The sequence below is a fragment of the Mastigoproctus giganteus genome, chromosome 10 (genome assembly GCF_048544385.1).
Source record: "Mastigoproctus giganteus isolate SK-2022 chromosome 10, ASM4854438v1, whole genome shotgun sequence".
Taxonomy (NCBI): domain Eukaryota; kingdom Metazoa; phylum Arthropoda; class Arachnida; order Uropygi; family Thelyphonidae; genus Mastigoproctus; species Mastigoproctus giganteus.
Window position 1 is genome coordinate 150383192 of NC_143584.1, and position 22098 is coordinate 150405289.

Sequence of the window (22098 nt, forward strand, 5' to 3'; positions counted from 1 at the left end):
CAAAGCTCGGAAGATGACATGTAGATCGAGCGGAAGTGGTCCCGCAATGACCTTAATGGCAGGAGTGGAGACCGTTCTACACACTCAGCAGATTGCCATTAACATTGACCTCTGGATGGTTCCAAGCTTGTCTCGCATCTTTACAAGAGTTACAAGATGGAACCAGGCTTCGGCTGCATAGGTCACAATTGGTAAAAATACTGCATTGTAATACAACTGTAGGGACCTTTTGGAGAGACCCCAATCATTCTTAGAGATGCGTATGATGGTTCCTGAGAATCTCTTAACTTTGTTTCCTAGATTAACAAGATGTGGGAGAAAGCTGAGTTTGTGGCCAATAATCACTCCAAGTACCTTGGTTTCAGTGACGATTGGCAGTTGGTCTTATCTGCCAATCTGGACATCACACCCTGGAAGTATATCATCATAACCAGAAACATCTTAACTCTGGCAAAGCTACTAACGGAGAGAATAGATGCGCCGAAAGTGGGAAACGTGATCACTCGCCCTCGGATGATACGACCCAGAATAAACAGGGAAGAACCAAGTCTCAAGTGCCAACTGAGTCTGGGGAGATTTTTCCCAGCAAATACTGTGAATTATTTTAATAACTTAAATATAGATCCAGAGAAACTATGTACAGACAAAATATATAGGACAGAAATCTTTGGTAATGCGTACCGGCAAGTACAAATATAATAAGACGACTAATTTAATAATTTATATAATAATATTTAGCATTTAACAACCATTCGCAATTAATTAAACCAATTTAACAATTAATTCATTAACCACATACTGTGTTTTCATTTCCAAATTGTCAATAAGTTCATGTAAATACTGATATAATGTAACCACACCCTCTAGCCTCGTGCTGTCTACGGGTGTCTCGAAAGAGAAATAAACAGAGCAGCAAAGCAAAAGGCTCAAGCTAATGGGAGTGCTGTGGCTGTGGGAGTGAGTGGGTTTTAGGTAAATGAACAACAATAACTGTCTTGGATGCAGAAATAACTTTTGTCTGGTCTGATCATTAAAAACTCATAACGCTTGCAATTTTTGTGTTGGTTGCTTAAATTTTCATCATGAGTAATATGGAAGAAAAACAAGGAATCTGAGAAAGAAGTGGCATTGGTGACAATGATGATCCAGTAATACGATTAGCCTTAGTGATTCACCCAGAAATTCCTTGTTGGAGAGATGACAGTTTGTAGATTCCAAAAGAAAAATAAAATAAAGTTAGTAACTTCTATAAGTGTGAACACTTGACAGTATAAAATAAAACAAACTTTTGGGGATTCTTACCCTCAATCCCCTCTCCACATGGCTGCAACTGTGGTTAATCTTGCTTGGTTTGTTACCAATTTGGTAACTCTCCCCCCTCCACCCCCAAAAAAAGGGAGAAGAAAAGAAATGTATTTTCAGCTACGAGGCACTGCGATCGCACATCGAGTAGAAATGGCGAGTTCAACTCCGGTATTAGAAGGGGATAGAGCTTTGTCATTAACAGACGCTCAGGCAGATATTGAGTTACTGGTTCGGACTGGTAAGCAAGGGCTTGTTCCTGATGCTATGCGCTGTACTTTAGTATTGTTAGGAAGCTACAAAAGTAATTTAATTGGAACGTGTTTATTAAAACACCGATTGCTTCATTATGAATTCTTGTATATCACGAGTTGTGTTGCAGTTGCGATTAGGCTTAGTTGTTGGCATGCTGGAACTAGTTGTCATTTAAGTAATTTGTCATCGTTTAGCATTCTTTATTTTTTGATAAATAAATAGGTTCTATGCTTCAAAATTTTTTTCTACATTTAGTATGCATAGACGCGCATTGCATGTTTTAAAATTTAAGAAGGAATTCAAGATATTGGTAGCAGATAATTTTTTTAATAGTCTGATTGAATTTTGTTATTTTATATTTTTATTATATCGTGTACATATTTCTCACGGTTTTTCTGATATCTTAAACCCCACTCCTGGTTGTATTTATTCGGCCAAAATTTCAAAACATTAAATAAAAGAATAAACTTTCTATAATAAATAAATTAAGGCAAGTGTGTATGGCCGCATACTGTACTGTATGAAATATAGTTGACGTACTAGTTTCAAAAATCTTATTAAAGTGGTCGTTGGTAACTGTATGTTGCATTGTTTCTTACAACATGCGGACTTATAAGCAAGGGCATCAGCCAATTTATTTTATTTTATTTTTTTATTTTTTGGCTGATGCTGTATAAGCTTGCTTTCTTGCATCATTTGTGACTATTAATACTAGTACTTAATATTGATAGTAATAAATTTAATTTCTGTGTCCTCCCCAGGATTGTGCTGAAGTATTCTGGGCCTTGCGTTGTGTGCAAACAGTTTTGGTGCCCCTTTGCTTTTTGTGAATTTTGAAACCTACCAGTCCAACCCATTCAAAACTAGTAAATTAGATAAATAATCGAATACACATATATAATAATTATTTATTAATGAAAACAATTACATACAATGTACATGTGTGTGTAATTAGCATTTTTAGAGGCATATGATTCAAGAGAGCAAGCTTATACAGTATCAGCCACAAAAAATAAAACTCTTCCCCTTTCACCCATCCTCCATTTGTTCCAAATGTTTGTATGGTTCTGCCATGAATTTATTTAAGCTATCCACTTCTACGACAGATGAAAGTTAATTCCAGAAATCAACCAGCCCCTGGCTAAAGGTAAATTACTGCACATTCTACAACTGTCTTTCCTCAATTTGAATTTATGTCCCCTCAGGCGATTAATCTGGACAAGAGGAAGAATCCCATCAACACTGAGCTTGCTGAAACCATTCAAGGCCTTATACACCTCAATTAGATCACCTCCCGGGTGGCACATAATGGCTTTTAGCTGCTGTTGCGCCATAAAACCTCCGACAACATCACCTCCTGGGTGCCTAGTCTCCAGAACACTGTAATTTGCAAAATTTAAGCCTTTCTTCATAAGAGCAACCCTTTATTCCATTCATTAATCTTGTTGCCCTTCTCTGTACTCGTTCCAGCAGCTCTACATCCTTCCTAAAATGAGGCCTCCAGACCTGTATACAGTACTCCAGGTGTGGTCTGACCATTATTATTAGCCATATGGTGCAAGGAAGCCTGAGGCTTATGCTGCACCAGCCAAAAAAAAAAAAAAAAAAATTCTGAACTATCCTGAGAGAAGGGAATCACCAAGAAATAGAAGAATGATGATATCCAGCTCAGAACCCTAAGTGTGCCAATCCCATACTCACAAGATGTGAACCATTGCCCCTTATACAAGGGGATAATCATCTTCTTTTCCTTGCTAGAAAAATTCCTCTATTAACAAGACACCATGAGCTACTCTTGGAGACTGCTCACACTGCTCAGAAAACTTCATATCTGACTGCACAATTACCCCTAGGTCCTTTTCATTCTCTATCACCGTGAGTGTAGTATCACAGTTGATACGTTACTCTGCGGTTACTGCTACCCATGTGGAGTAGTTTACATTTGTCAATGTTAAACTTCAGTTGCCACCTCAAAGCCCATCTGTTTAACTTTTCTAGATCCTATTGCAATAGCGTACTGTCATTAGTGTCATTAACAACCCTGCCAATCTTTGTATCGTCTGCAAACTTAGACATTAAGCCTGATATACCTTCATCAGTATCATTAATAAATACAGAAAACAACAATGGACCCAACACTGAACCTCTGGGACTCCACTAATAACATTAATCCATGAAGAGCAGTGTCCATTGATTACCACTATCTTCTCCCACTCAACCATCCTTTTATTCATAGCAGCAATTTGTCCCCAGTGCCACACTGCTCCAATTTGTACAGCAGTCTTCCATGAGCAACAGTATCAGAAGCCTTCCTAATATCCAAATTTATGATATCAGAATTATTCTTTCCATCCAGTTCCTTCGTGACCACATCTTAGTATCCAATCAAATTGATCAGCAAGACTTCCCCTTAACAAATCCATACTGTCTGATTTATAACTGAAGTCTTGTCTAGATGATCCTGCAGTGCTTCTTAAAACAGTGCCTCCATTAATTTCCCTGGAACAGAAGTTAACTAACAGTCTGTAATTACTTGTCTCCCTTTGATCTTCCTTTGTGAATTGAGGTCACATTACACATCTCAAGTCTATGGGTACCTCACATGAGTCCAAGGACGCTCTCATAATTATGGCTAAGGGTTTGCTTGCTTCCTTTGCTGCCTCCCTTAATATAACTGGATAGATCCCATCCACCCCAGGTGCCTTTATTATGTTTATTTTTAAGTTTCTGTTCCATTCTCAGTTATTACAAAGTAATTTAGCTCACTGCCAGACTCATGTGTAAATGTAGATGCAAAATATTCATTCAGTTTGCAAGCTACCTGACCAGGATCATCAATAGTTGAACCATCGAAATCAGAAAAACTCTTTGCTGTTTTTCTTGGCATCCTTTGCCAAAGATTTCTCATAATCTGCCTTTGCCTGCCTAACGTCCTTTGTGACTTGATTACAGACCAACTTATATCTACCATAGGCTTCTGTGTCACCTGTTAATTTATATGTATCCCTGCATTTTTCTTCTCTTCCACATGCCTCATCAGTTCATCTGACATCCATTTAGGCCTAAACCTTGAACAATATTTCTTAGTTGGTATGAAAAGCTTAGTAGCTTCCAAGATTAATTCTTTGAATGCTTTCCATTTAGAATTTGCTGTTGGCAACATCTTCAGTTGGTCCCACTGTATAGAATTTAAAAACTGGCTCAGACCATTATCATCATCATCATCAGCCATTTTCAATCCACTGCAGGATGAAGGCCTCTCAAGCAACTTTCCAGTTCCTTCTGTTTTGAGCACTGGCCATCCATTTACTACCCACAAACTCATGAATTGTAGTCTTCTTCTTCTTCTTTGGTCCTTAGCTGGCAGCTGGGGGAGGCGGTTGGCCACGCAACCAGTATGCTGCTGTAGGTGCCGCAGGGTTTCGGACTTGCTCTGTGATGTTCTTCCATACCTTACGATCCATGGCTTCAGTCCTGGCCTGGTTAAGGTCGAGACGTCGGCTCTTCAAGTCATCTTCCACTTGCTTGGCCCACGTTTTCCTAGGCGCGGTCCGTTGGATGCTCCATTGGGTGGGTCGTTGTCTCCAAAGGAGTGTGGATGGTATTCTGTTCGTGCCCATTCTACATACGTGGCCAAACCATCTGAGCCTTCGCTTCTGGATTTGGTCGGCAATGGTTTGTTGCTGTTGGCATCTGGCGCGGATGGTATCATTAGTGATGCGGTCGCGAAGAGAGATGCCCAAGATCTGCCGCAGGCATCGCATTTGGAATACCTCAAGTTTGTTCAAATCTAACTTGAGACAAATCCATGTTTCCGATCCGTAAAGAAGAATGGGCAGGATCAAAGTGAATTGTAGTCACCTTTATGAAAGAAAAAATCCTTCCCTTTACCTCTGATAGTGGTTACCTCTTTGAGTAAATCCCACCTTAGCACACTGTGATCACTGCCACCTAGTGGTTTCTTTATCTGCAGATTCTTAATGCATGAAGAATCACTACTGATAATCAGATCAGGTCCCCTAATTGCCTCCTGAACATGCCTCTGTAGAAAACAATCATCCAATATATCCACAAAAGCCTTGCTAGTGTGAGTGACCAACCCACAAGTTCCAGTCAATATATGGGAAATTAAAATCCCCCATTATAAGAAAGTCTGATTTACTGGCCCACTCTATTTCTTTGTACAGTTGTTCATTATATCCATACCAGTCATTAGGCCACTTGTACTTTCAATTTTGCTTTGCCGGTGTTTATGTCATACCAAATGGACTCATCACTGCACTGTCCAATGCATCAACTGGCTGTACTTCCTTAGATTTTGTGTTTCGTAACTAATAGCATAATATCTCCTCCTCCCTTCCTATTAGGGCTCACAATACCGGTCAAAATCTTAATACTGGTATTTCAGTATTTTTAATTTATGAAACCAGGATACTGGTATTTCAAAAAAAACATTTTTTGCAATAAATTTTGATGAAAATTAGGTGCAATAAAGTAAGGAAAAAACAAGTAGTTACTTGAATTCATGTTTTAAATCAAACTTTTATTACAATAATAAATATTCTAGCAGAAATTATTAAACATACAGTTATTCTGAAAATAAAAAAATAATCATCCACACTACCTGTCCGAATAAAGTGAGCTCTTAAGAAACTCAATAGTGTTATCGTTTAAACTGGATCTAATTTTGGTTCATATTTAATTAGCCCACGAAAACGGCCTTTTTGATTCTGTGCTGGTTGGTGCTTTGTACTGAGATAGTCTTAGTTGAGTTGCGGTTTAACCTCCCCCTCCTTACTTATTCCCTCATCTTCAAAAAATCTTTTCCTTTTAATTAAAAATAAAAATATTTCCTTTTTGACTTTTTATGGCACTGTATCTGTATTAACGAAAGAAAGGATCTGATGGTTAAGCTTGGTGAGGAAACTAAATCTAAGTTGGGGGGGGTGATATTTATTAATTTTTATTTCCCTGTACCTTAGTATTGCCATCAGTGGTCATTGTTATGATTTTTGTACAGCAGCTCCTCAAGCACTAATCCCCACAACCTACCTGACTACGTTAAAAAATGAGAATTTCCAGGAGCTGGGGGATAATCCCTCCCCCCCACACATACAAGAGCTGAAGGATATTCCCCCCACATGTATACATATATTATATATCATATATAGATTTATTATATGTGAGCTGTCAGTTTCTCAAGAGCAATGACACAAATATAAAACAAGTCATTTATCATACAAAACTACTTACAGTACATAACTGGTGTTCATTTACATCTAATCTGTTCATTTTTCTCATTTAATCTGTTAATACCTGCGATCATTTCCATAAAATTTCTCTCCATTATCAATCTCAACTCTCTCTACAGCTTCCACACTAAACTGATTCAATCTTAATCACTTCCTCATATTTATTTTAATGACCAATATCAATTCTCTTCACAACAGCAATCCATAAGTCGCTAACTTAATACTAACAATTCCATGTAGTCTCTCTTAATTTAGCAATATCAATTTTATTTACAACTTCAACCAATAAACCACGCAATACTAAACATTTCCTTATTTCTCGTGTTTCTCCAACTTCAACCTTGCTCTAAAATAATCTCCTACTTTATCTAAGTACCATTTCCAAAACAGCACAGTTCAGAGGACTTACCTTCTTTCACGGTGGGATTCCTTTGTGCGGGTTCCTTCCATGGAGTGCGGTGATCTCTCTCTCGAACTCTGCCTCTCTGCTGTATAGCTCTTCCAGTACTGTCTTATTTCAGGGACAGTTCTCTGTTAATACTGAAGGAAATTACCACAGCAGTAGTAAAAGCCACGGCACTATCTGACTGGCTTTGTTATTCAACCTCTGGATTAACTTCTACCACAGGAATATGCCTGGCTGGACCCTTCACTATATAGCTGGACACTCCCAGAACTACCACTGGAAGTCTGCAATCCTTCCGAGCAACAACCACAAACCCCTCTTTTGGTGCGAGCACCTTATTTATTTTCTTCTCATTTATTTATTTATTGAATTGATTGCAAGTTACAATCGCCACTTTTACTACTGTTTTATACGCAAGCTTATGTGCAAACCCCAGCGGGGTTTGCACGCATTTACTTATCTCCCCTATCTAAACCTGACCCAATCATAGTGTTATTCTTTAAACTCATTCTTCTTCCTTTGGTGGGAAAAACAATATTTTTCCCACACAACGAAACTCCATCTTTTTACCTCAAGATCACCTGTTCACAATACCCCTTGAACTGCTTCATACCAACATCCTTTCCCAAAATGCACTGAGTGTTGTCACATCGTCAAGTGGCAGTGTAATAGAGGGATTAAACTATTCCTCAGAAGCTTTTAATTTTAACCCTTCCGCACCTGCCTTATCACTGTTCACCATATTCCTTAATTGCACTACCAGGCCTACTCCCACTAATGGAAATATTTCCGTAATGATGTTTTCATTATTCCTTAATTGTTTTACTTCCATACACACTGCACCTACTAAGAGAAATACACTGGACCAGTGTATTTCTGGACCAGTCAGGTTTTCACCTGTAGCTTCTCAAAAGAGTGGCCTGGATATGGGAAAAGCATACCAAAGGAACCTCGTGAGGTACAGAAATGAAGGAAAACACCAACACAACAATGGAAACAAAGCGGTACAGAGGGACTTTATTCAAAAATGGCAACATAGCACTTGCTGCCATGATCTAGATGGCTCACTGCCAAAGATGGAACAAAGGGAAGAGGTTGTCCTCAGTAGGAGATATGGCCACCCCTAATGTCGATGCAGGCTTTGCACCACCTGTCCATACTTAGAACAATGTTGTTGATACGTTCTTATAGTAACATCATCCATTCCTCTGTCAGCACCATCTTCAGCTGGTGAACATTTTCTGGTGGGTGTGGACATGCCGCTAGGCGTCTCCCCAGAGTGTCCCATATGTGTTCGATGGGATTTACAAACAGTGGAACGGGCAGGCCAATCCATACGAACAATGTCCTCACTTTCCAAAAGCATATCAACAGCTGCAGCATGATGGGGTGTGGCGTTATCATCTATAAACATGAGGCCAATGGCACCTCGGAACAGACGCACATGGGGAAGGATTACCTCAGTACAGTAGAATGCACCGGTTACAGTACCGCCTTCCAGTATCTGGAGTTGTGTACATCCATCCAAGATAATGCCTCCCCAGACGAGAACACCTCGACCACCATACTGATCCCTTTCAGTGACGTTTGCAGGGTGATACCGTGTGCCAACCTCTCGCCAGATTAGCTGACATCCAGAATCACTGCTGACTGAATCTACTCTCATCAGTAAAGAGTACCTTATCCCAATGCGCTGCTGTCGGGCAAACAATTCACCTTTGTGGATGTTTGCCACAGTAAACCATGATATCCTGGGTCCTGTGCAGCTGGTTTGCAATCGATCCGCTGTCTGTTGTCAGTCTCTCTTGGCCTGTAAGAGTATATAGCGGTCATCATTGGGCATCGTTTTTCGTTGACGACCATCTTGAAGCAGAATGCTTTTTAATACCATTTGAGTGGCATATATGACTTGGCATGTAATTAAACTTCTCTATTTGAAAAATTTTAGTTGTGGTTTTGATTTTATACTTGGGAACAGAGACTTTCACTATGGATTTAATACTGCTTCAAAGATATATAATTTTTGAGAAAAGGTGTTCAGCTTACATACTGTTTTAGCAAGTTCCTCATGGTTGTGTAGTATGTAATACAATAAACTCCTGTTACAGGGTTTTCTAGGGGTAACTGGTTTTATAAACAGGAAAGTTTTGAGTTGTGCCTCTTATTGGGGTGGGACTATTTCAGATAAACATTTTATTCATTTATTTTTATTAGCATTAGTAGATGCATACGATGTAAGAAAGCAAGCTTATGTAGCATCAACCAGAAAATAAAAACAAAGAAAACCACTCCCATTTCGCCTCTCTCTTCATTCCACATACCTGTCCAGCTCAGCCTTAAATTTATTTAGGCTATCAACTTCCACAACAAAATATGGAAGTCTCTTCTACATTTCAATTACCCGCTGGCTAAAGGCAAATTCCTCAATTTGAATTTATGCCCTCTCAGGTGATTATTCTGAGCGAACAGAAAAATCCCATCAGCATTGAGCATGCTCAAACCATTCAAGGCTTTATACACCTCAATCAGATCACCTCGCAGGTGCCTAGTCTCCGGACACTGTAATCTGCAAAACTTAAACCTTTCTTCATAAGAGCAACCCGTTGTTCCATTCACTAATCTTGTTGCCCTTCTCTGTACTTGTTCCAACAGCTCTACATCCTTCTTAAAATGAGACCTCCAGACCTGTATACGGTACTCAAGTTGTGGCCTGACCATTGCCTTATACAAGGAGATAATCACCTCCTTATCCCTTCTAGAAATATTCCTGTATATCATTGATGAGACACCATGAGCTACTCTGGCAGACCATCTGCATTGCTCAGAAAACTTCATATCTGCCTGCACACTTACCCCCTGTTCTCTACCCCTGTCAGTGTAGTACCACAGAGTTGATACATTACACTGGGGTTTTCTGCTTTCCATGTGTAGTACTTTACATTTGTCAATGTTAAACTTCATTTTCTAAATCCTGTTGCAGCGGTGTAGCCAAGTGGTCAGGAGCAGGAGTGCAGTAGCACACGCTCCTTGAGTAGACCGGAGTTCAAGCCCCTGACTGCTAAATACGGTCGATCTGCCAACCTGCACTGGACCAGCATGGCAGATTATGGTCCATTTCCCTCAACATGAATTGTTGAGGAGGCTTCTATCCTGCAATGTAGTAGTAGCAGTGGCATGTGATGCAAGAACGCACGTGTATGAGCTTATGCAGCATCAGCCAAAAAAAAAAAAAAAAAAAATCACACCATTCCCTCCAAATGCCTGTCCAGTTCTTCCTTAAATTTATTTAACCTATTAACTTCCACAACAACAGATGGAAGTTTGTTCCAGCAATTAACCACCTGCTGGCTAAAGGCAAATTTCCGCACATCTATTCTACATATGTCCTTTCTTAATTTGAATTTATGCCCCCGTAGGTTCGTAATCTGAACAAGTGGAAGGATCCCATCAGAATTCAGCAGCCATTATCAATGGGTTGATAATGGCTGCAGTTTACCTTTTTTTTTAAATGTCATTAGTGTCTTTAACAGCCCTACCAACCTTCGTATCGTCTACAAACTTTATGCCTGATATACCATCATCAATATCATTAATGAATACAGAAAACAACAATGGACCCAACTCTGAACCCTGAGGGATTCCACTAATAATATTAGTCCACGAAGAGCAGTATCCATTGATTACCACTCTGTCTTCTCCCACTCAACCATCTCTTTATCCATAGCAGCAATTTGCCTCCAATGCCACACTGCTCTAATTTGTGCAGCAGTCTTCCATGTGCAACAGTATCAAAAGCCTTTCTAAGATCCAAATATATGATATCAAAGTTATTCCCTGCATCCAGTTCCTTTGTGACCACATCATAGTATCCAATGAAATTGGTCAGACAAGACTTCCCCTTAACAAGACCATTCTGTGTCAGAGCCATAACTGAAGTCTTGTCTAGATGATCCTGCAGTGCTTCTTTAACCAGTGCCTCCATTAATTTTCCTGGAACAGAAGTTAAACTAAGAGGTCTATAATTACTTGTCACCCTTTGATCCTCCTTTGTGAATTGGAGTCACATTTGCACATCTCCAATAAAACTTGAGTCCAAGGAAACTCTCGTAATTATGACTAAGGGTTTGATTACTTCCTTTGCTGCATCCTTTAATATAACTGGATAGATCCCATCCACTCCAGGGGCTCCGGGTACCAAGCGATTCTTGCGTGTTTATAAAGCATTTTTTCTCCAAGTGTGACAGAACTTTCCTTGTTTTTCTCATAGAATTAAAATTTTCTGTTAAGTAGCTGTACTTACTTAAAAACACTAAGAAGAGACCCCAGAAGAAGGCAAGTACCTTTTTCTTTAATTTAGCTAGCCGTACTAACTTAATAACTAACTCTACTCTTGGCAACCAAGCGGCACTGCTCCTGCCTCCCCGTGGTAGGGCCGGTAACCTGGGTGGTAAAGGCAAGCCCCCAGAGCCAAAAGAAGTGATCATGGATAAAAATCATTATCCAAACTTAGAGCCTTTGAGCTCAAGAGTGGAAGCTTCTAACACTGACCATGACTGAAGTCAACCTAAAAGACTGAAGAGAAGCAGAATGTCATGGTGATTGTCCAAACTTCCTGGTGATTCATTCCCTATCTGCCCAAACTGTGGGTAAGTTATCACCATTCTTAATTCAGAAAATCTTGGAGTCTATTGCTGGATCACCAAAAATGGTTAAAAGACTGCAATCCGGAGACCTTCTGATAGAAACAGCCACCTCAAAACATTCTGAGCGGCTGTTAAAAACAACATTTGGTGGGTTGACAGAAGAAATTAGTCCCCACAAAACATTAAATTCATCAAAAGGTGTCATCAGTGAGTGGGACCTAATTACAGTCTCCGAAGAACTACTCCAAAACTCAGCAGTCAGAAAGTAATAAATGTAAAACGGATCATGACGAAAAAAGATGGAAATCTTACTTTAACAAGATCCATCATTTTGACATTTAGCACTCCAGACTTACCATCCTCTATTAAAGCTGGTTATTTAAACTGCTGGATTCGACCATACATCCTGAATCCTGTTCGTTGCTTTAAATGTCAGGAATACGGCTATTCTCAGTAGGCTTGTCGAGGGGAAGCCATATGTCCCATCTGTGGCTCTAAAGATCACATCCAAGCAGATCGTTCGGTCAAAACTCCTGTTTGTCCAAACTTCAAAGGAAGCCATCCAGCCTTTTCCAAAACTTGTGAGATATGGATAACAGGAAAGAAAATTCAAAAATACAAAATTGAAAATAAAGTCACATTTCTTGAGGCACGTGGACAAGTTATGTCGACCATGCCTAGTAGTTGTTCTTATGCAGCTCGCACTCGAAACTTTGTTTCTACTGCAGCTCAAATGGATGTACCAGTTCCGCTTAACACCTCTCTAGCGAATTGGCTTAAATTTACACTTTCAACCTCTAAAAAGATAATCCTCATAATCCTCCAAAAAAAACTAGCGAAGCCACAAATACTCCAATCAGTATCCCTACTCATACCCCATTGGTCTCAGTTGAAAAAAGAACCATTAAAATCTCACTCAGTCTCTGAAAAAATGGAATCGCCTACCAATAATATGGATGTAGATGAGCTGCTAGGTAACGAGGATCCCATTCTAGAACTCCATGCAGATGACACCATGGATATTGGACGCCCCACATTCCCAAAAAAAGACCAGAAAAAATGTCCCACGAACAAAAAACAGTCAGACGAATCATCCTCAGCTAAATCTAAATAATGTATAACATCATACAATGAAACTGCAGAGGACTAAGTAGTCATTCTGACGACTTAGGGATTTACTAGCTCAATTCAATCCCATAGGTGTATCCCTACAGGAAACTTTCTTGTCACCCCAAATTTCACCAAAATTCTCAAATTATGTGATATACAGACGAGATATGAGTTCAAACTCTCCTACCTGTGGCGGAGTAGCTATTCTTGTTAACTCTGACATTCCATCCAGGCTGATCCAATTGAGAACCACTCTAGAAGTTGTGGCAGCTCATATTGCAGTTGGTATTTCAGTTACCATTGTTTCCATCTATATTTCACCATCTCTACCACTTTCTGCATTCAGAAATTGACAGCCTGATTTCACAACTCCCAACTCCAATTTGTCTCTTTGGTGACTTTAATGGAAATCATCCATTGTGGGGGTCTGCTACAATGGATAGAAGAGGCAAATTGATGGAGGAATTCATAAACAATAATGATCTTAATTTATTAAATTCTGGATCTCCTACTTACATACACCTAGCAACAGGATCTGTTTCTGCAATAGACTTGTCAATTTGTTCACCATTTATCTTTCCAATCATGACATGGTTGGTATTAACCGATATCTTTAACAGTGATCACTTTCCAATTATTTGCTCACTATAAACAAGAGTAACTCCTAATCCTGTTCAACAATCCAACTGGCAGTTTAAAAAGGCAAACTGGAGAGGCTATTCTGCCCAAAGACTCTTAGACGGATTTTATGTTCAAAGACAACATATTGATGAAGTAAATACTTATATAACCAATCAGATTCTCACTGCAGCTAATGCTTCCATTCCAAAATCCATGCCTTATCACAAACACAGAAATCACTGGTGGAATACAGATTGTTTAATTGCCAAACAGGAAAAAAACCGTGCTTGGAATAATTTCCGCAAGTATCCCACCACTAGTAACCTAATTGCTTATAAAAGACTCAAAGTGAAAGCTAGACAAGTTAGGCGGAAAGCGAAACGGGATTCATTGTTTGCTTTTGCCTCAACCATTACCAAAGACACAGATACATGGGTCATCTGGAAAAGAATACAGGCATTAAATGGCAAATTTGCTCAGCCCCCCTCTCCGATACTTCATTGGAGAGGGAAAGACATTTCTACTCCTGAAAAAGTTGCAAATGCATTAGCAGAATCATTTGCAAAAATCTCAGCTTCTGCCACCTATGCATCCACCTTCCAGAACATCAAAGCAGGTGCAGAACGGTACAAAATCAACTTTTTCACACGCTGTCGTACTTTTTCACGAGCTGTCGTGCTCACTGTCGTACAACCAACCGTTTACATTAATAGAACTTCAAGAATCATTAAACAGATCTTCCAATAGCGCTGCAGGTCCAGATGGAGTTCATTACATTATGCTAAAGAATTTACTTGATGAAGACTTGAGAACTCTATTAATTTTTTATAATCGGATCTTCACTGAAAATGCCTATCCTTCTTCATGGCGCCATTCGTTCGTTATCACCTTACCAAAACCAGGAAAAGATCCTTCCTGTGTTGAAAATTACAGGCCAATATTTCTTATGAGCTGCATGGGAAAAATTTTCGAAAGGATGGTTCATACTAGACTCACCTACATCCTGAAGTCAGAGAATCTCCTTCCAGAACAACAATATGGCTTTCGGAAAAATAGATCAACGCTGAACGTGCTTATCAAAGCCGAATCTCATATCCGCAATGCCTTTGTCATGAAACAACATCTAGTCATGGTCAATTTAGATCTTGAAAAGGCATTTGATACTACATGGCATCATGGTATTATTAGGGACCTTTACCATCTGGGGCTTCAGGGCCATTTGCGGGAAATAATTCAATTTCCTGCAGTTGTGTTCTTTTCAGGTCCAATATAAAAACGTACTCTCTACATCTCACATTCAGGAAAAGGGAGTCCCGCAGGGATCAGTACTTTGTCCAACACTGTTTTCAATCCGAGTTAGCAGCATAACACGATATATCCCAAAAACTGTTCAAACTTATATGTATGCAGATGATCTTACCATTTCATGTCAATCTCAAAGTATGAATACCATTGAATGGCAGCTACAACTTGCCATAACCAAAATAGAATCCTGGACTTCACGGAACGGTTACAAACTCTCAGAAAAGAAATGCACTGTCACTCACTTTTGCAAGAAGCAAGCTCTCCATCCCGAACCTGAACTACAAATAAACAATACTCCAATCCCGCTTGTTAATACCGTTAAATTTCTTGGACTAATATTAGACAGCAAACTAAATTTCCAAGCCCATATCACTTATTTGAGAACTTCTTATATGAAGCATTTGAATATACTTCGATAGGTCTTGTCGATGTCATGGGGAGCTGATCGATATACTTTACTGCATCTTTATAGAAGTTTAATCCGTTCACGGCTATTATGGATGTCCAGTGTATGACTCTGCCCAGAACATTACTTTAAAACAGCTAAATGTGATCCATCACAGTGCTCTGAGGACTGCGCTAGGAGCTTTCAGGACTTCTCCAATCCAAAGTCTTTATATTGAAGTGCATGATCCCCCATTACACCTGTGCAGAAAAGCGCTACTGCTTCAATACGCTGCTAAGATCCGGAATCTACCATCACACCCAAGTTGGGAGTATCTTTATAATACTCGTTGGGAAGCCTTCTATGAGAGCAAGCCAAATGAAAATAGACCTGCCTCGCTCAGGATCAAAGAGCTTGTTCACAGTTGGAATGTCAAATTAAATGAAATTTTTCAAGACATAACTGCACCTGTTCCACTTTGGCATATGTGTCTGTCTCTCAAGATATACACTTCCTCCAGTGGGGGAAAAATATGATACCTGCCTGCGATATTAGACAGTTACATTCAGTTCGTGCTGCTATGAACAGCTATGCCTGTAAAATTTATACAGATGGTTCAAAAACTGACAGTATGGTAGGTGCTGTGGCAGTTTTTCCATTATGTACAATTTCATCTACACTGCCGCCAGCTTGCAGTGTTTTCACAGCTGAATTGTATGCAATTAAGTTAGTGCTTAATAAGATTGAGCTTTTCATCTCATCTGTCATAATTTACACAGACTCCCTGAGTACTGTCTCTGCCATAAGGAAAAACTTCTCTTCTCATCCTACATTGAAACAGATTCATTCCCAGCTATTTTCTTGCAGTATGTCCAATCAGTTTTTGTTGGATCCCTGGCCATTCAGGCATTACGGGAAATGAAAGTGCTGACTTTGCCGCTAAACATCCTCAACCTGCTCTCTCACAACATCCTCAAGTTCCTTACACTGACTATAAGTCTGTCATACGCAAAGCTTGCTACCATAAATGGTCACAGAACTGGAAATGTGACACAAACAATAAACTTTACCGGGTAAAAGAAGATCCAAATCTGTGGCCATCTAGCTTCGACGAAACAGACGAGAGGAAGTGGTACAGGCAAGACTCAGAATTGGACACACTCACCATACTCATCTCTTTCTATTATTGGGAGAAAACCCACCACAGTGCTCATCCTGTCAGACGCAACTTACGATCAGTCATTTTCTGGTTGATTGTCCCTTACATTCAACCATCCGGTCAAACACTCTTCAGTCACTCTCCATGTTGAGTACATCACCTGATTTATCTCATTTCTTAGGAAATGAAGCGAATATTGCAGAACTTTTATTATATTTAAAACATATTGGCTTGTACAGAAGCATATAATTTAAGCTCTCTAACGATATGCTTGTAAATTAACGATGAACAGACACAATTTGGCCTTAGTAGCCCGTGTGTCATTAAACCGAACAACAACAACATCCACCCCGGGTGCCTTTCTTTATCTTAAACAATTTCTCCTCCACTTTTCTCTCAGTTAATACAAAATCATCTAGCTCACTGCCAGAATTTATTTCACCTCTGGCATTTCCCTCCCTGAATAACTCGTCATGTGTGAATGTAGATGCAAAATACTCATTCAGTTTGTTGGCCACCTGAGCAGGATCATCAACAGTTGAACCATCGATATCAAGTGGACCAATCTGATTCATCAGTTTCCTTCTAGAGTTTACATAGGTAAAGAACTCTTTGCTATTTTTCTTTGCATCCTTTGCCAAAGATTTCTCATAATCTGACTTTGCTTGCCTAACCTCCTTTGTGACTTGGTTACAGACCAGCTTATATCTATCATAGGCTTCCATGTCACCCCATTAATTTATATGTATCCCATGCATTTTTCTTCTCTGCCGTATCTCATTAGTTCATCTGACATCCATTTAGGCCTAAGCCTTGAACAATATTTCTTAGTTGGTATGTAACGCCTAGTAGCATTCCAAGATAAATTCTTTGAATGCTTCCCATTTTGAATTTACTGTTGGTCCTGCCATATAGAATTTAAATACTGTCTCAGACCACCGTAGTCGCCTTTATGAAAGCAAAAACCCTTCCCTTTACCCCTGATGGTAGTTACCTCTTTGAGTAAATCCCATTTCAGCCCACTGTGATCACTGCCACCTAGTGGTCCTTTATCTGCAGATTCTTAATTCAATGAAGAATCACTACTGATAATCAGATCAAGAGTATTATTCCCTCTAGTTGCCTCCCAAACATGCTGATGTAGAAAACAATCATCCAATAAATCCACAAAAGCTTTGCTAGTGTGTGTGAGTGACCAACCCACAAAGTCCAGTCAATATCCGGGAAATTAAAATGTAAGACTCTCCGATTTACTGGCTCACTCTATTTCCCTGTACAGTTTTTTTTATTATACTCATCAGAGTCATTAGGCCTATAACACACTCCTACTCTCAATTTTGATCTTCCAGTGCTTGTCACACCAGACTGACTCCACGCTACACTGTCCAGCAATGTCGACTGTCTGCACTTCCTTGGTTTTTATGTGTTTCTTAACTAATAGCATAACCCCTCCCCCCTTCCTATCCTGTCTATCCTTTCTGTAGACGTACTCCCCAAATTCCAGTTCTGCATCCCTTATATCTGTGTGACACCAGGTCTCTGATATCCCAACAATATCTGCCTTTGATGTTTAGAGCAATACCTCAAATTCATCAAATTTATTTACCAAAATGTGTTTACTTGTACCACAGTGACTCCCAGCACTCTCTGAAATCCCCTGCATCTTGTTTTCCAGGCTGCTGCTCATTCCAATAGAAGCAGTGCAAGAATCACTTTCACCTCTGCCAGTGGCTGCTATTAATCTATTAGTTGTTTTAATCTATTATTTTTCTATTATTAATCTTTTTTTAAAATTATTATTTTTGTAGTATATACGAAGCAGTGGTTTATACATAAGTTAAACCTGCATACTTAAGTGTGTGAGGGGAGGTTTCAGTTTTTATGCCTGGTTTGTTAGCACCTTCAACCTTTTTTGCATGATATTATAAAGAATGAAAATTTTTGAAACGATTCATTAAGCTAAACATTTTGAATATTATAAACATGATAAATGTAATATTAATATAATAATGTTGTTATTGAAAACATATTGAAGGTTGTGTGTGTGCGTGTGCACACACACACACAGAAAGATCGAAGATTGGTGAACAGTGTTGAATTTAAACAAAAGCTGAGGAGTGTGTGTGAATGTAACAATAAACGACTGAGTTGTAAAGAGCAGCTTTCCTACCTTTAGAGCTTAGTTAAATATGAAATAAACAAATGTCATCTAACATAGCTTGCTTCCTTACATCATTTGCCACTATTAATACTAATGAAATAAACAAATGATACCTACTGTAGAAATGATTTCTATAAAGTAAACAAACTGCTACGTAATTTATAGAATTTAGTATCCTTCCTTTTTCAAAACCAAAAATCAAGGGGAAGGAGGAGTTATATTTAGGTTTATTTCTTCTAGGGACCTTAGCCCACCTTTGTGAACTTGCATGATCTCAGCAATTTCATGTAGGTGCCCTTTTTTCCTCCCCAGTCCACACGGCTGACACTTCCAATAGTTTTCAACAAGTGTTTTCTTTGATTTTGCAACTGAAAATTCCAGAAATATAGGTTAGTTATCTTGAAAAAGGAAAAGTTGAGGATCAAGTTAAGCCTATTCTTGATAATTATTAGCAACATCTCTCATATCCATTATTGAAGCATGCTGGGTTTGTATTTTACGAGTACAGGCAACCCCCTCATAACATGGTACTTCTACAACACGGTTTTGCTCTAACATGATTGATAAAGTGCGACAATCCTCGCACAACACGGTACTTATATAACACGGTTTCGCTTTAACTGTTAGAGAATTGTGGCAACCTTGCATAACATGGTATTTTTGAGCTTTTGTGTGGGGAAAACTCTGCTATTATGTTGGATGTAACTTTTCAACATCTCCATTCTTTTTTATGAATCCCCGCTTTTGACTTGCTAATTGTTATGCAAAAAAAAAAAAATTATTGGGAAATCCCCGTGTTAGGTTCTGTGCTATTGAACTTGTGCTTGTTGAACTGGTGGAAAAATCTTGATTTCAAAGTTTTATTATTATTGGATAATGTGCCATGTGTCCAAAAGATTTAGGTGCCTCCGTAGCCAGGTGGGAAGGAGCAGCAGTGCGTAGCACACGCTTCTTGATTAGACCGGGGTTCGAGCCCATCACCACCAAATACGGAGGATGCGGAAAGGTCAGGGAATCACCACCGCATATCCCGGAGCAATATGGCCTTAGTTGCTAATGCTCCTAAAAACCAAATAACAAACAAACAAACAAACAATCCAAAAGATTTAAGCAATCCAGACTAGTAGAACTAATGTTCCTACCACCTAGTACAACTTCTTTAATTATATCTACCTTTGAAACTCATTACATCAGAAAATCGTTATAATGGATTTTGGAAAAAATTGATTCCGAATTGAATTGATGGAAAATTGAAGTGATGGAGGCATGGAAACATTTTTCAATTGTGTACGTGTTGGAATCAAATCTTTATCGCTCAAAGAAGTAAAACTGTCAACATTAAATGCGTGCTGGAAAAATGTATGGCCAGTGTCTGTTAATTCAGGAAATATGGTTGAACTGACAGAAAACGGAAGCCGTGCAATAGTTTAAGTTGATAGGAGGGGAGAAGGTTTTGATGTTATAAGTACTGAAGCCCTTGTGGGTAGCGCAGTTGGTAGAATCACCATCATCCCCACACTGGAGGGAAAAGACCTAAGTTTGAATTCTGTTGATGACAGGAAGAATTTTTATAGGTCTTTTTCACAACATGGCTGAGTTAATTGGTCTCAGGCGTGGGTAGCATGGTTTTTTGTCCTGAAAAATAGAAAATTGGCTTCAGAACACATGCAATTCGAACACAGAGCATCATAGCCTTAGTCGCCGATGCTCCTAAAAAAAAAAGATTACTGAAGATGTTCAAGAATTACTGGTAGAAAAAGAGGCTGGCGAAGAGGATTTGGTGAAAATGGCATCTGCGGCAAATCAAATCAATTCAGAGGATGATAGCTCAAATAAATTCTGAACTCCCAAATTTTACACTAAAAGTATACGGAAAGGCATAAAGTTAGCCGAGCAATTAGTATCTTATTTTTTGAATTCAGATTCTTCGACTGAAAAGAACCCAAAGTTCAAAAGGGAGCTTCAAAAATGCTGTTCCATGCGATGAAATTACAAAGGTCTATCAAACAAAAGCAAACAAACCCAGGTTACTGATTTTTTAAAGAGAGCAGATGTACAAAATCTAGAATGGTGTATTTTTGTTAGCTCTTGGAACGTAACCCCCATTTTTACTGGTTCTTAGTCCTGTATAACACGGTTTTGCACTACATAAGATTTTTTGGACATAACTACTGTGTTGTATGAGGGTTACCTGTATATCCAATTGCTACATTCTCTGGCCTTGCATTAAAGGGTGTGTTGGATAGAGGTATGCAAAAATACACACATATATCTCAGCATCTATAAGGTGTATTAAAATATTTTTTTTGTTATTATACAGAGTAACTCACCAAGTTTTTATGAAGGTTAGTAAAGTTCAATAGGGGCACCTTTTGTAGTTTGACAGATGTCAAAACGATACTCAAGCTCTTGCCAAGTGTTTTCCAGCATGTGAGGCATTAGAGCAACTGCTTCATCGATACGCTGTTTCAAATTCCAAACTTTTAAATAAATAAATAAATTTTTCTCTGGTACACACAGTCTTCAATAAAGACCCATGGTTTTTTTTTTTTTTTCATAGTCATGCCCCTATGAAAAAAAAAAATAGACCGATGATGCCGTTTTTGTGCACTTCTAACCATATATTGACTTTTGATGTGTCCCTTTCATTTTTGATCACCTGGTGAGGATTCTCTGTACCCCAAATGTGGCAAAATGTGACGAAACAAATCTTGGAGAGATTTCCTATTGACTGTGCTTTTGTTTGAGAAAATATGAGTGGTTCTCGCATTATAAGCTGTTATTTTTGGATACCTCTAGCCCAAACACCCTGTATTACTCAGTCTGGCTGGCTTCCAATGGTTAAAGCATGCAGGTTTTTTGATTAACATTTCACTTGCTGGCACTCAAGATAATAAGGAAGAGTTAGGCTTCACTTGCCGAAATAAGGAAGATGATAAACATGTATGAAGTGTGTATCTAAAGTGTTACAGAACACTTTCTGTTTCATTTAAAAAAATTATTTAAAATATGTTTTTAATATAAACAATGGATTTTTCTTAGTTTTTTTCATAATGGATTGAAAATAAAGCTGGCATCAAAAAGTGAACAATTCTGAATAAATGCAATTTACTTTTTCTGAGTTTGCATATGATCTTCGAAAAATATTGGCATGACCAATTATGGGTTAAAAAAACAGTGGGAAAGCATTTTAAATGGGAGGGCTATAGATGTTAAAAAAATGCATAGCATTTCATAGGATTGATCATGAGACCAGAAGAAAAGAGCTAGGTTATTAGCTTTTGTTATTAGTAGTGGCGAATGATGCAAGGAAGCAAGCTTATGCAGCATTTGAGTGTAGGGGGAGACCTACCCATCTCATATGTCCATTCCCCAAATAATTTATCCAGTTTCTCTTTAAATTTATTTAAATTACTAACCTCCACAACACCAGATAGAAAATATAAAATCTGTAGTTTTATCTTAATGAAATTTTCTATGCTTTTTGGGGAGGAGATGG

The 22098-nt window shown here is 38.8% G+C and overlaps 1 protein-coding gene across 2 annotated transcripts in view; it reads left to right on the forward strand.

The window, feature by feature from the left end:
* Window positions 1–1453: 1453 nt before the first annotated feature.
* LOC150079373 (26S proteasome non-ATPase regulatory subunit 11-like) overlaps window positions 1454–22098 on the forward strand; it is a 187376-nt gene continuing 166731 nt past the window's right edge. For both annotated transcript variants that reach the window (XM_090383642.1, XM_090383643.1), the window contains exon 1: window positions 1454–1543. In XM_090383642.1, the coding sequence (XP_090239768.1) occupies window positions 1456–1543 (88 nt within the window). In that variant the 5' untranslated portion in view covers window positions 1454–1455. The remainder of the gene's footprint in view (window positions 1544–22098) is intronic.